A 15,202-nucleotide genomic window follows, 5' to 3' on the forward strand; every position below is an offset into this window, starting at 1 on the left:
CTAGTGAAATTGACCAATCACAACGAGAGAACTTGTTTCAAACAAAATGCAAGGTCTTAGAAAGTACTTGTTCTCTCATTGTCGATAGTGGGTCTACTTCTAATTGTTGTAGTACTAGATTGGTTGATAAGCTAGCCTTAACTACAAAACCTCATCCTAAACCTTACAAAATGCAATGGATCAATGAGGAAAGAGGTGTTGTAGTCAACCAACAAGCAAGCATACCAATCTCTATTGGAAAATATCAAGAAGAAGTTTTGTGTGACATAGTGCCATTAGAGGTTAGTCATGTCTTGCTTGGGAGGCCATGGCAATTTGACAAGCACATAATCCATGATGGCCTCACCAATAAAATAAGTTTCCAACACCTAGGTAAGAAGTTTGTGTGGTGTCCTCTATCACCCTCTCAAGTGAATGAGGACCAACTCAAACTCAAGGCTAAGAAAGATGATGAAGAGAAAAGCAAAAACAAAAACAAAAAGAAAAGAAAAGAAAAAAAGAATTTTTCCTTTGAAGACAAAGGGCTAGGTTCAAAAGAACCTTAACCCTTGTGCCATCCTCCTTATTTTGGTGCCAAAGAAAGATGGCAATGGAGGATGAGCACCTTTTTAAAAGCCATCATTGCATAAAAGGCACCCAATCCCTAAGATAGATGATTTGGTGGATGAATTGCATGGGGCCAATAATTTAAATGGTGATGCCTCTTTGGCTCTCTCCTTTCCCTAGCACTTTCATTCAACAAATTGTGTACTTAAGGATTGCATCGCTAAAGTTTTAGTATTTTTTACTTCCCTAATTGTGGTTTCACATCTTTTGAAGGATCAATGGAATGGAAGAGTTTAAAGATTTCAGGTCAAATCCTTCTCAAGAAGGAGGGTATGATGGAGGACCATCCTTGGTACTTCACTTCATGTGAGACCCATCACATGGTTCATGGCTGTGGCCAATTTGAGTAGTATAGAATTTATTGCCTTATTCCAATTTTACCCTTGTATTTTGGGGTATTTTAGTCATAGGATTTATTTTCCTTGTATTTCCCATTTTACCCTTGTATTATGGGGTGCTTTAGATGATTAGGTTTTTTAATTTGGGCTAGGGTATCACATTAGGAGGTGACGCCTATTTTTGGTGAGCATTGGATGTATTTTTGGTGATAGAAAGGCTTAGGCCCAAGTGGAGGGCAAAGGTTGCATGGTCTTATCATGCACCTAGATATAGCCAATCTAAACCCATAGATTCCATCCTTGGCCACCAAGTTGCATCTAGGGTTTATTTACATTTCATTTGGAGTGCATTAGCCATATGAATTTCGGCCATGCACATCTCAAATGAAACCCTAGATGCCTCCCCTCCTATAAATACCCAACACCCCACCACTTGTAAATACTTTGGATTATATGATATTGAGTGAGCCTTTTGTGACTCAAAATCCATCCTTAGTCACTAGTTAGTTTCGGCTAACCTCCTCCTATCTCCACCCTTGGAGAATAGGAAACCTAGAGTGGCCTCCACCTACACTTGGAGTGAGCCAACTTGAGCAACCAACCATACACCACCCCCTCTAAACACTTCCGCCTAAACACCTCCTTTTCACGCCTATCTTCATTTCTTCACCATAACTCTCCCTTTGTCTACCCTTTGGTGAGCCTAGATCAAGGGCAAGGTCTCCCCCCTTCACACTCTACATCAATCATGGAAGGAGGAAGCCATCAGAAGTCATTTTCCCATCTGATTTTGTTTGAGCTGTTATCCACATCTCATAGCGGGGAGGTGAATCCACAAAGTTAGTAGACTCAACCCCTGATGTCTCTGCCCTTGCCTTCATCAATTTTTTTTAATTCATATCCCCTCTTAACAATAGATGGGGTGCATCATTCTTGCTCTATCGTTCTTGGGCAGCTACTCTTTTGGCCTGCAATAATACAAATAAGAAAATGAGATTAATTAAAATAACTAACCTGCCAAGAAGGGTCCAATCGAGTGGCACGAACTTGCATCCACTCCTCATCAGTAATCTGGTACTTTAGATAGGGAGTCTCATTTTGTCGCTCTCCAAATACATACTCTCGTGTCAAGAAAGTCTTGAAGTCTCTTCACCTGGTGGCAAGGGCAGATAACATCTTCCTCCTCATGACCTCAATGTTGGGAATGTCAAAATTTTGCTATCAAAATAACAACAAATAATAAATAACGTATTTAAGTTATATAATATTGAAGGGATGTGCAAGTATATACATGAATATCCTACCACATGAGGTTCTTGTCAGCCTCCTCAACGTCATCCCATGATGGAATGATAATAGAAACATGACGTCGAGCTAAGACTCCCAAATAGCTCCTAAATTTTGCAGCATTTGGGTCTGACTCCTTGCCAGAACGAGGATCCACCTCAACTAGTGTCCTCTCCTTGGCAATGCGTCCACCTGTCAACCCAGACAATCGGGTGATAGATCTACCTTCCCTCCTTCCACTGCCAGACCCCGAATCTGCCATAATCCTAAAAAAATAAAACTCTCATTATTAAAACAACGAATTAACTTAATAGACAAATAAAGTAAAAAAGATAATGACAATATAGCAACAAAATAACTAATAAAAAAATAAATAATACTCAAACACAAACCTATTAAGTTGGTATGTTTTACCATATTCCTTCATCATGATCACTTCGAATAGCATGCATTTCATCCACTTCATTGTCCGCAATAGGACCAAACGATCTACTTGAGAAATACGGTGTCTCATTCATATCTAGAGACTCATCTTCGTGAGTTCCATGCATCGTTCTTCCTTCGAGGACCAATGACAATTTCTCATTACATGGATCCCTGTAGACCCCTAAAATTGTCCGGGTTGGAAATAAAGCTTGAAGACTCTCGAAGACTGAAGAAGGATCAGCCAGAAGGACTTCCAGAAGGCCCAAGGAGGGTTCTCTATAGGTCTAAGAGGTCTTAGGATAGCTAAAAATAGAAAATAGGAGGAATTGGGACCAATACGGGCTGCTTGGGGACCAGTACGGCCTGTATTGAAGTTTTGAACTTCAATACGGCCGTACTGGACTCAATACGGCCGTATTGAAGATTTGTGAACTTCAATACGGCCGTATTGAGTTCAATACGGCCGTATTGAAGAACAAATTCTCAATACGGGCCGTATTGACCCCAGCGCCCGTATTGCTCCTATTTCCTATAAATATGGCGTCATTTGACGTCAATACACACTTTTGAACCATTTCTTGACTCTCTTATTGAGTGTTCTGGGGTTTTTGAGCAGTGCTCTGCCTTAGGAACCTCTCTGGGAGTCAGGACCGGTTAAATCCTCGAGTTCTGAGCGTTTTGCTTGAGTCTCGGATTTAACCGAAGGGGGAAATCTTTTTGATTCCCTTAGTCAAAATTTTCTTCGAGGAGAGTGTCGAGCAAGCTTGTAGAGGGAAGGAGCGCCGCAAAGCCTCCTAGCATTTATTGAGATTTATAAAAGCACGCTCCAAGAGGTTTTCTTTAATTCCCTCCTTTTACTGCTTTCTGTGTGTTTAATTTAAGCATCATGTAGATATTTAAGATAATAATCGTTCATAAATAAAAGGGGTAATTTAGTAATTTTGTGCTATTATTTGTAAAATAATCCGTCATAGGGAACCCGTTAGGGGCGCTGTGGGGTGCTAACACCTTCCTCACGCGTAACCGACTCCCTTACCCGACTCTGGTTATAATGGCCGAAGTCGATTTTTATCGATTGCCTTAACTTCTTTTTCTAATGTTTTGAGTAAAACATTGGTGGCGACTCCACGAACCCTCCCTTTTTACAAAAACCACTAATCCATGGAGGGTCCCGCTTGGGATTAAATTGGATTGGTGAGACTCTTTCAATAATAAATTGGATAAGATCGACGAGGTCTCAGTTTGAGAACAAGTCGTTCTAACAATCCAATACATTTTCAAACAAAAAAATAAAAAGAGAGCTCGACCGTCTTCGCGACCGCCGAGGCCCGTTTGGGCCGGTGGCGACAGATGGCGACTCCACTGGGGAAGCCTTGAGAGTCAGTCCCATTTAGTGATGGATTATTTTCAAAATAATAGTCTAAAATTACTTCACTACCCCTCACTTGTATGATAACATGATTTATTATATGGCTTTAATAACTGTTGTTTGTTTAATTTCCGCAATTGTTTGAAATACAAACTGTACACAAACCTTTGCACACAACAGTTCCCTCTATACCCGGGGGCATGAGTGATAATCCATAGGGAGTGGATGTTAGTACGGCCGGTTGATGGGTTTATAGGAGCCTATGAGACCGTTGTCGGAAAAACATCACTCAAGGTGATAACCATGAACTCAAGTCCGACAGTGCGTTGGAACTTTCCATCGGCTTACGACGAGAGGAATTGGGTCCCTATAATGGGGGCACCTTGGGGGCCTTAGACCGGTGAGAACAGTTAGAACCACCTTGAATATGCACTTTTCTGCAGGATACCCCTACCTCGTGATTCGCTCGTGACTGTTCGTGGATGAGTGAATTGTTTGTGCATTGGCTATGTGACATTGTATGAGCATACATTTGCATTCTTTAAACAAACAACATTCCTATTCTATTAAAATAAGAATAAATAGAAATAAGGATCTTCTAGTACATGGTGTTAACATCTACCTTCATTACATTCATATAGGTAGTTTCCCTTTTCACCCAAAAAAAAAAAAAAAAAAAAAAACAAACAACAAAAAATATACAAAAATCCAAAAGAAAAAATACATATTTATCCAAACCAAGCAGTATCATGCATCACATTAGGAAAATCCCGAAAACATGATAATGCTTAGTTTAAATAAACACTATGCATGCATATTCATCTTCATCATCTCATATCATGCATTGTATTGTAGATTATGGAGAGATCTAGGGAGGTGCATGGGCAGTTGAAGAAAGTGGACTTCTTGTTGTACCGTGCCGAGAGGTTGGATCACCTCTGTACCTTGATGCCACGAGAGGCTCGTTTGGAATTTGAGAAATCCTATGGACGAGTTCTCGACTTGATGAAGATCTGTGTGGATCCAGCCTTTCTGAGAGCCTTGGTCCATTTTTGGAGTCTCGATTTGCACTGCTTCGAGTTTCCCCAGTTTGACCTAGTTCCTACTCTCGAGGAGTACGAACTCATGCTTCGATGGCCCAAATCAGCCGGGGTCTATATTTTTCATGGAAATCATGTGGCTGTGGAGAGAGTTGCCACTCAGGTCAAACTACCATCACGATCAGCTGCCTTAGTGGGGAACGGCAGTATCAAGGGTTGGAAGCTTGCTATGATAGAAGACCACCTTTCTTCCTTGGCTGGTGAGGGAGATTGGTTAGCTTTCAACAAGACTCTTGCGTTAGCCGTGTTTGGGACGATTCTATTCCCCTTTCACGCTAACACAGTGGACCATGCTGCGATGGACGCTTTCTTCGCTTGGGACGTACATATGAAAAGTCCCGTGCCTGCTATTCTTGCCGACACCTTGCTGTCTGTTCATCTAACACAACAGAAGCAAGAAAAAATCATCCGATGTTGCACCTCCTTGCTGTATGTGTGGGGCATCACGCACTTCTATGCCTCTAGTCATATGGGGACCTTGCCCGATCCATTGAGGAGTTTCTCCAAGATCCCCATGCGCCGCCGATATGCTTCCGAATGGAAGGAAGAGATGGAACAGTGGAGCATTGACCACTTCACATGGGTTTGTCCATGGTTCCGTCCAAGCAATGTATTGATAAGATGCGGCAATTATCCAAGCATACCATTGATGGGCCTCAGAGGTTGCATAGCCTACTCACCTAAATTGGTTATGAGACAACTAATGAGGACTCAAATTGTTCCTACTAAAGAGGAGCTTGGAGGGTTGTGTTTCTCCTTTGATTCCGAACATCAGAGGGACATGCACGCTATCATAAGAGCGTGGGAGAAACCAACCTATGAGGGAGATCTCGAGCTTGGGAAGCCTCGGGTATCCGCCTCCACCGACTATGAGAAATGGAGGAGCGAGAGGGGGGTGTCTCAGCCATCCACTTCTTGTGCAACTACAGCAACAAGGAAGGTGTTGCAAGAACAAGTCGACGCCTTGACCAAGAAACTGGAAATCCAAGGAGCTCAAATGAGAGTTCTTGAGGAGAAAAACGAAGCATCCAGTTTCCTCATTGATGGTCTTCAAAGGCAATGCAAGAAGAAAGACCACGAGATAGAGCGGCTCAAGGATGAGTGTGCTAACCTCAACAAGGAGACTACTCGGACATTCAAAATGCCAAAGATTGAACCGGGTAGTCAACTCCAAGAAGTCAACGCTAAGATAGCACGCCTTGAAGCCGAGCATGCAAAGCAGGCACAGTTGATCAAGGACATGCAAGATGATTTACTCTCGACTCGATCCGACGCACAACAATGGCGGGAAGTCGCTCAACGACAAGCTGCAAACCTTTCCGACTTCCGCAAAAAGGAAAGGGAAGGATTGGCACAGATGGCCAAACTCCAAGAGGAGAAGGATCGAGCCGAAGACGAGCTTAATGAGTTGCAGGCCATGATCAACTACCATATTCAAAAAGCGAAAGAGGCTCAGAAAATCAGTGAAGATATGAGCCAAGCGGTCCATACGCAGATTGAAGCAATGACACGCCATGTCGAAGAAGCCGAAGAAGAATGGCAAAGACGTAAGAACCCGCCTGTGGGTTTCTACCGGCTTTTCTCTTTTTGTAAAAAATTGCTTCAAAGCATTGTATAAAAGTTATACACTTTCTTCAATGAATAAAAATCATATTTTTGAGATTTATTGCCTTTGCATCTCATTAGTCATTCATTTGCATTTATCTCTCCCAGTAATTAAATAATAAAGATTAATAAAAAGAAAGAATTAATCGATGCGTATGTTCAGAATGGATCGCACACCATTGGTAATAAAATGCAAACCAACAACTACGCAAAGCAAGCACACGACAGCTTCGTTGTTGGTAATCAAGACAAATAAAGGGGAAGGTCCGACGCCTTTAAGGATTAACGCTCCAAGGCCTTTTCCCTACGAATCGAATAAGGCTGTGCCGTGGATATACGACATCCACACTTCTGCCGACAGCGATATATCAAACATCGCTGGATTTGGGGGCATGACCAGGAGTGGCAGGATCTACACTCCCGAAGATCTTCATGACAAAGCTCCCAAGAATAAAGGAAAAGAAAAAGAAAGAACCGAGGAAAATAAGAAATCCGAGGAGGAGACTGATGAGCTGTTAAAATTCATCAGACAGAGCGAGTATTCCATCGTGGATCAACTTCACAAGACACCAGCAAAGATCACTTTGTTGTCGTTGATCCTAAGCTCCGAACCGCATCGGCAAGCTCTGTTGAAAGTCTTGAACGAGGCGTATGTGTCGCACTCTATCTCCCAAGACAAATTTGAGGGGATTGTTAGTCACATTACGGCTAATGATCACCTCACTTTCACCGATGAAGAGATCCCCACCGAGGGACCTAATCATAACAAGCCCTTGCACATCTCTGTAAAGTGCAAAGAATATCACATCGCAAAAGTCTTGGTAGATAATGGATCTTCCTTGAACGTGATGCCAAAAAGAACTCTCGAGCAAGTGGCAATCAAGGGAGTCCAAATGCGCCCGAGCAACATGATCGTTCGAGCTTTTGACGGATCTAAAAGAGAAGTAGTGGGAGAAATCAATCTTCCAATCCAAGTTGGACCCACTATCTTCAACGTCGAATTTCAAGTGATGGATATCACTCCCGCATACAGCTGTCTCCTCGGCCGACCTTGGATTCATGATGCAAAAGCTGTACCCTCTACGCTTCACCAGAAAGTCAAGTTCATAGTGGGTGACAAACTGGTGACTGTACAAGCTGAAGATGACATACTCATCAGCAAGCCATCCAATATACCATATGTGGATGCAGCAGAGGAAGCTTTAGAAATCGCCTTCCAAGCATTGGAGATCGCCAGTGTTGAAACGTTTCCCCGAGAAATGAAGAAGGTAGCCTCCATGCTCACAAAGAATGGATACTTGCCAGGACAAGGATTAGGCAAGGACTCCCAAGGAATCCCGGAGCTACCCATTATCAAGGATAATCCGGGGAAACAAGGGTTAGGATATGACCCTAGTAAAGATCAAAGAACGAAGAGAAACAAAGATCCATCTCGACGTTCTTTAAGCCAGATCTTTAGGAAGGCCGGTTCACAAGTATCAAGGCCGGTCGTCGTCATCAAGTGTTCTTCTCCTTCTGATAAGGATATGTAAACCTGATGACTATTAGAGATTACTCCTCGGGGACAGCCCGACCCCCGAGCCTCGATAGGGCACATGTTTCCACTGTGATTATAATAAAATCATTCATTATTATTTCTTATTGCTTCTCTTCTTGCTTGCAATAAAATTCTAAACCACGTTATTTAACCCTGTTTGAATAAACATGAATGAGGTTAAAATCATCTTAATAATCAATAAACCCGCATCATTTTTATGTGGAAGTGTGCACGACAACTTGGAGCACCTTTTCTTGGCCTCAATAAATGCCATCATGGATAAAAGAAATCCTAAAAAACAAGAGAGGCTCAGCAGGAAACCCAAAAAAGGGGGCTGCACAAAAATAAGAGCAAAAGACCCACTAGGAATCCCACAAATGGGTTACCTAGGCAAAAATTAGGGTTACAAAAAATAAACAAAAACAGAAGCCCGCTAAGACACCACAAAGGGGTGTTTTAGGCAAAAGTTAGGGCTATCAAAAAGGAAAAACAAAGATAAATCCATGATGGTACCGCCAACAGAATTCAACAAGGGGCTCAAGAAAAGCTATCCAAATTGTCAAAAGCACAATCATTAATAACAAAGATGTGCTTAACTTCATAAGTGTTTAATCAAACTAACCTAAACACTTAAGCCTACCATTGGCCAGCCATTCTTTCAAAATCAATTTTTCAAAAATAAAATTGAATCCCTCTAAAACACAAACTTACAGGAAAAATATATTCTTTCCTTCTCTTCTCTCTTGACCCACGCGATTTTAGAATAATCTAGTGGAAACATGGAGATATAGTAGTCAATAGGAGGGTTGACGTATCTTCTAAAAGAAGGGAAGTATCATTTGGTTGATGGCGCCAAATTCAAACTCAATATGCATCATTCCTCGGTCATAAAAGTCGGCAGCGCACAGTCCGTCTTGAAGAATGGCAAAATCCAAACGAAAAATGCGTCGATTAATTCTTTTGAAAAAATGAATCAAATAGAATTAGATGCACCATATTTGCATACATGCATACAGATGATAGGTGTACAAGAAGATCACTTATTCTCTGTTTATCTTAAAAAAAAAAAAAAAAAAAAAAAATCAATCCAATACGCCCGTATTGATAACTAATACGGCCGTATTGAAGTAAACGTTGAAGACAACGTTTCAACTTCAATACGGGCGTATTAAACCCAATACGCCCGTATTGAAGAGCCAATACGGCCGTATTAAATGCAATACGGGCCGTATTGCTTTTAAATTTTGCACACAAACGGCTATGCCAATACGGCCGTATTGAATCCAATACGGGCCGTATTGGCGAAAGCCTGTCTATAAATAAGCCTTTCCCTTTCACATTTTGCATACCAATCTTCATCCTCTGCATCCCTGCTTGTGAGTGCAAACCCCCAAAAACCCTCAGAGATAATGGCAGAGTCATCCCGCAAGAGACAGAGAGCCCCAGCTCGACGTGAGATGACGGATAGGCACAAGCAACGGCTGGAGCTTATCGAGACATTCAACTTCGAGCCGTCAAGGGTGCTCGACTTTGATCTTCTCCGAGCAGTGGGCTTGGAAGATGACATCAGGAGTAACTTCGACGCCATAGGATGGGGTTTCCTTCTCGATCCTCCTTCTCAGCTGTACCTGACAGCCACGAAGGAGTTTCTGGCTTCCGTCGGCGTTACTGAGTCGACGAGCAGTTTTGGGGAGCAGGTCTGCACGGTTGACTTCTGGATGAACCAGGGGTACCGCTCGGTGACGTTGGATGAGTTCAACGTCCAAGCAGGATTTTTCAGCCGCGACGATCAGCTAGCATTCCGAGATGCCATATGCGAGTGGCCGGAGGAGTGGACTCCGGTTGACATGTGGAGGTTGCTTACGGGCCGAGAGGATTACCATTCAGGGGTAAAGGGCTCCCGGCTCCCGACCGCTCTTAGGATCTGCCATAAGATCCTTACTAGCACCATTCATGGCAGGTCTAGGAGTCCCGAGTCGATCACTCGTCCAGACCTGCTAGCATTATATTGCATGGCCACCGGACGGAAGGCCAACCTTGGATATTTCTTCCTCGAGCACGTGAGGAAGCTGGGGATACGAGAGGGAGGAGAGGCTAGACAGGGGTATATCTTGGCCGCTCCACTCCTTTCACAGCTGGCGAGGACATGGAGATGCCCCGACGGCGAGGAGCTAGGGGCGCTGACGCCCAAGCTGATTGGCGCTTCCACCTTGATTAGCATGAGGATCATTACGAGATCAGGAGAGCGGTATGTACGAGTAGATGGCCCCGATGCCTATGCCGACGTCCTCAACGATCTCGATTTTGAGGGTGGTGACTTCCCGCAGCCAGAGGATGGTCCTTCACAGTCAGACAGGAACTACTTTGATGCCCGCTTTGACGCACTGCAGCAAAGCATCGACACACGACTCGATGCATTTCAGCATAGCGTCAGTACATGGCAGCAGAGTACCGACGCTCGACTAGACACCTTGGTGCAGGGGTTCGATAGCCTCTCGGTTTGGCTCCATGGCCACTTCCCCGCTCCTCCACAGGATCCGCCGGCAGAGGATTGAGGACCGGCTTATTTCTTCTTTATGTATATGTTTGAATGGGCTGCGTCCCATCATTATTATTTTGTACAAAATTTCATGCTTATTTAATGAATGAAATTTTTCACTCTTCGAGTCTAGATTCTTTATTATTTCTGTACAGAAAAAGCCAAAACCAATAAAGAAAAGGCAAAAACGAAAAAAAGCCGTAACCAATAAAAAGGCAAAACATAGAAAAAGCCGAAAACGAAAAAGGCAAAAATACAGAAAATCCAACAAATAGCTTGTACAGAATAATTGAGCCTGGAGAGGCTCGTAGAAAGAATACTCCCTTCAGAATAACTGAGCCTGGAGAGGCTCGCAGAAAGAATACTCCCTCAGAATAATTGACCCTGGAGAGGCTCGCAGAAAGAATACTCCCTTCAGAATAATTGAGCCTGGAGAGGCTCGCAGAAATAATACTCCTTCAGAATAATTGAGCCTGGAGAGGCTCGCAGAAAGAATACTCCCTTCAGAATAATTGAGCCTGGAGAGGCTCGCAGAAATAATACTCCTTCAGAATAATTGAGCCTGGAGAGGCTCGCAGAAAGAATACTCCCTCAGAAAAATTGAGCCTGGAGAGGCTCGCAGAAACAATACTCTTCCTTCAGAATAGTTGAGCCTAGAAAGGCTCGATTCCCCAGAGATATCTCAAGCTTACACTCACGGGCCAAATTCCCCAGTGAAAGCTATCAGAATGCGATCAGCAAAATCCCCAAAGGAGGCCTGATCATCCAAGAAAAATGTCTAAGGACTTTAAACTTCCCCAATGGAGGATAGCTTTCCAACTCAAAAGCGATGAGTGAAGCTAAGCCTGAAGAGGCTTTCTAAATAATACTCTGGGATGAATAAAAACTTCAAATCCCCAATCGCCTACTAAAGAGGCATCTCTTCAAAAGGAAGACCAATAAATTATTCCCCAAGTGGAATTTGGCTCTCAGCCTAACAAATGAACGTCAAGATGATCTGCCTAACAAAAGAGGCCAATCAACATCAATCCCCAGTGGATGATCGCCTATCCAAGAGGCATCCCCACAAAAGGGGAAGAAAATCAAAAAGATTAATAAAATTCCCCAAGCGGAATTTGGCATCCCGCCAAAACATCGAACATCAAGACTATCTGCCTAACAGAAGAGGCCAGTCAAAAAATCAACATGTCAACATCCCTAGCGGATAACAGCCTACACAGAGGCTACAAAACCAGAAAAGTCAAAAAGAGTCACCTGAATAAGGATAACCGGGATACTCCACCAACGTCGACAGGACGTCAGCCAAACATAAGGCATCGCTCATTTCAAAAAGAGCATCTTTGTGTCTACACCCCAAGGAAACAGAAATTCCTCAATGGGCACCAACCATACAATGCAAAGTTGGGACACAAGAACCTATGAGTAACTGCACATCCCAGAGACGGATCCCTGCGTTATCCAGCCCTCAGCGGCATCAAAATCAAAATCAAACCGTCGAAACAGCATCGTGGACTGTGGAGACAAATCAATCACAGATCCCTGGAGAGGGCAAACTCGCCATGCCGAAGTGATCAGAAACACGGAGGCAGACCCTGGAGAGGGCAAACTCGCCATGCCGAAGTGAACAGAAACACGGAGGCAGACCCTGGAGAGGGCAAACTCACTTTGCCAAAGTGATCAGAAACACGGAGGCAGACCCTGGAGAGGGCAAACTCAGTACCGAAGTGTTCAGAAAGCACGGAGGTATGCAACTTTCGGCTCGGGCGGCGAGTAAAGTTGTATCTGGAGAGACAGTACTCACAGCTTCCGGCTAGGGCGTCTAGTGAAGCTACCCTGGAGAGGGCAAACTCAGTACCGAAGTGTTCAGAAAGCACGGAGGTATGCAACTTTCGGCTCGGGCGGCGAGTAAAGTTGTATCTGGAGAGACAGTACTCACAGCTTCCGGCTAGGGCGTCTAGTGAAGCTACCCTGGAGAGGGCAAACTCAGTACCGAAGTGTTCAGAAAGCACGGAGGTATGCAACTTTCGGCTCGGGCGGCGAGTAAAGTTGTATCTGGAGAGACGGTACTCACCCTGGAGAGGGCAAACTCAGTACCAAAGTGTTCAGAAAGCACGGAGGTACGCAACTTCTGACTCGGGCAGCGAGTGAAGTTGTACTCACAGCTTCCAGCTAGGGCGTCTAGCGAGGCTAACCTGGAGAGGCTACTCAACCAATTTTCCACCGGAAGACGCTACAAGTCAGAAGGTTGGCACATCACCCGGACAATTGGGTCAACTCCTTTACTTGTCAACCGGTAAACTAAAAGGCCGTTTGACCAAGTAAAGGGGGGGGGCAGCTGTAGACCCCTAAAATTGTCCGGGTTGGAAATAAAGCTTGAAGACTCTCGAAGACTGAAGAAGGATCAGCCAGAAGGACTTCCAGAAGGCCCAAGGAGGGTTCTCTATAGGTCTAAGAGGTCTTAGGATAGCTAAAAATAGAAAATAGGAGGAATTGGGACCAATACGGGCTGCTTGGGGACCAGTACGGCCTGTATTGAAGTTTTGAACTTCAATACGGCCGTACTGGACTCAATACGGCCGTATTGAAGATTTGTGAACTTCAATACGGCCGTATTGAGTTCAATACGGCCGTATTGAAGAACAAATTCTCAATACGGGCCGTATTGACCCCAGCGCCCGTATTGCTCCTATTTCCTATAAATATGGCGTCATTTGACGTCAATACACACTTTTGAACCATTTCTTGACTCTCTTATTGAGTGTTCTGGGGTTTTTGAGCAGTGCTCTGCCTTAGGAACCTCTCTGGGAGTCAGGACCAGTTAAATCCTCGAGTTCTGAGCGTTTTGCTTGAGTCTCGGATTTAACCGAAGGGGGAAATCTTTTTGATTCCCTTAGTCAAAATTTTCTTCGAGGAGAGTGTCGAGCAAGCTTGTAGAGGGAAGGAGCGCCGCAAAGCCTCCTAGCATTTATTGAGATTTATAAAAGCACGCTCCAAGAGGTTTTCTTTAATTCCCTCCTTTTACTGCTTTCTGTGTGTTTAATTTAAGCATCATGTAGATATTTAAGATAATAATCGTTCATAAATAAAATGGGTAATTTAGTAATTTTGTGCTATTATTTGTAAAATAATCCGTCATAGGGAACCCGTTAGGGGCGCTGTGGGGTGCTAACACCTTCCTCACGCGTAACCGACTCCCTTACCCGACTCTGGTTATAATGGCCGAAGTCGATTTTTATCGATTGCCTTAACTTCTTTTTCCAATGTTTTGAGTAAAACATTGGTGGCGACTCCACGAACCCTCCCTTTTTACAAAAACCACTAATCCATGGAGGGTCCCGCTTGGGATTAAATTGGATTGGTGAGACTCTTTCAATAATAAATTGGATAAGATCGACGAGGTCTCAGTTTGAGAACAAGTCGTTCTAACAATCCAATACATTTTCAAACAAAAAAATAAAAAGAGAGCTCGACCGTCTTCGCGACCGCCGAGGCCCGTTTGGGCCGGTGGCGACAATCCCTGACATAAAAAATTTGTCTTGCTTGATATGCCATAATAAAAGGTTCATCCTTATAACCGACCTTGTTCAAATCAACCAAAGTAAACCCTAAATCATCTGTCCGCACACCCGTATTGCCATCAACCCATTTACACTTGAACACAGGCACTCTAAATGTAACATAATCAATTTCCCATATGTCTTGTACGACTTTGAAATAACTCATGAATGCTGTAATGAGATTTTTATCTTTAGAACTAGCAAAGTGCACAACCTCAGCCTAAATTGTAACCCCACTATTTTGTACTCTACTTTTGTCATCTTCTATCTTTGTTTAGAAACAATATTTTTTAATGTCATACCCACCAAACGTAATGACATCGTTGTTAGGCCCACGAGCGAGTCTCAAAAGTGTATCAGAAGCATTAACCTCACCGTAAACCTTTTTCTTAAACCAATCTAAGAAACTCTTGTTATGTTCATTCAATACCCATTTTTCATTCATTTGGGGGTGTGCTATCTTAATTTCATGTATGTGTTGCAATATGTAAGGAATTGCTTCAATAGTGTTGTTCAATATGTACAAATGTGCTTGGTCAACTTTTGTTCGACTCACAGTTCTAATCTTTAAACTTTGAGTACCCTTACCCAAATGTTTCCCATCATGTCGAGTCTTAGGAATTCCTATTGGTTCTGATTTCAAAATGTACCCTGAACAAAACTCAATGGCTTCTTCTGCAATGTACCTCTCCACAATAGAGGCTTCTAGGTGGTATTGATTCTTGACATATCCTTTTAAGATATTCATGTATCTCTCAACAGGGTACATCCATCTAAGATAAACCGGGCCACACAATCAAATCTCCATAACCAAATGAACTATCAAATGCACCATGAT

At 43.4% G+C, this 15,202-nt stretch overlaps 1 protein-coding gene across 1 annotated transcript; it reads left to right on the top strand.

Moving 5' to 3' along the window:
• The first annotated feature begins 1,085 nt into the window (after positions 1-1,085).
• Positions 1,086-6,757, top strand: LOC145956776 (uncharacterized). The gene is made up of 2 exons (XM_083072452.1): positions 1,086-3,490; positions 4,882-6,757. The coding sequence occupies exon 2, from the start codon at positions 4,885-4,887 to the stop codon at positions 6,742-6,744; it is 1,860 nt and encodes a 619-aa protein (XP_082928578.1). The 5' UTR covers positions 1,086-3,490; positions 4,882-4,884; the 3' UTR covers positions 6,745-6,757.
• The last annotated feature ends 8,445 nt before the right edge of the window (positions 6,758-15,202 follow it).

The sequence above is a fragment of the Cajanus cajan genome, chromosome 4, assembly GCF_000230855.2.
Source record: "Cajanus cajan strain Asha chromosome 4, NIPB_CcT2T_4, whole genome shotgun sequence".
In the NCBI taxonomy this organism is placed as follows: domain Eukaryota; kingdom Viridiplantae; phylum Streptophyta; class Magnoliopsida; order Fabales; family Fabaceae; genus Cajanus; species Cajanus cajan.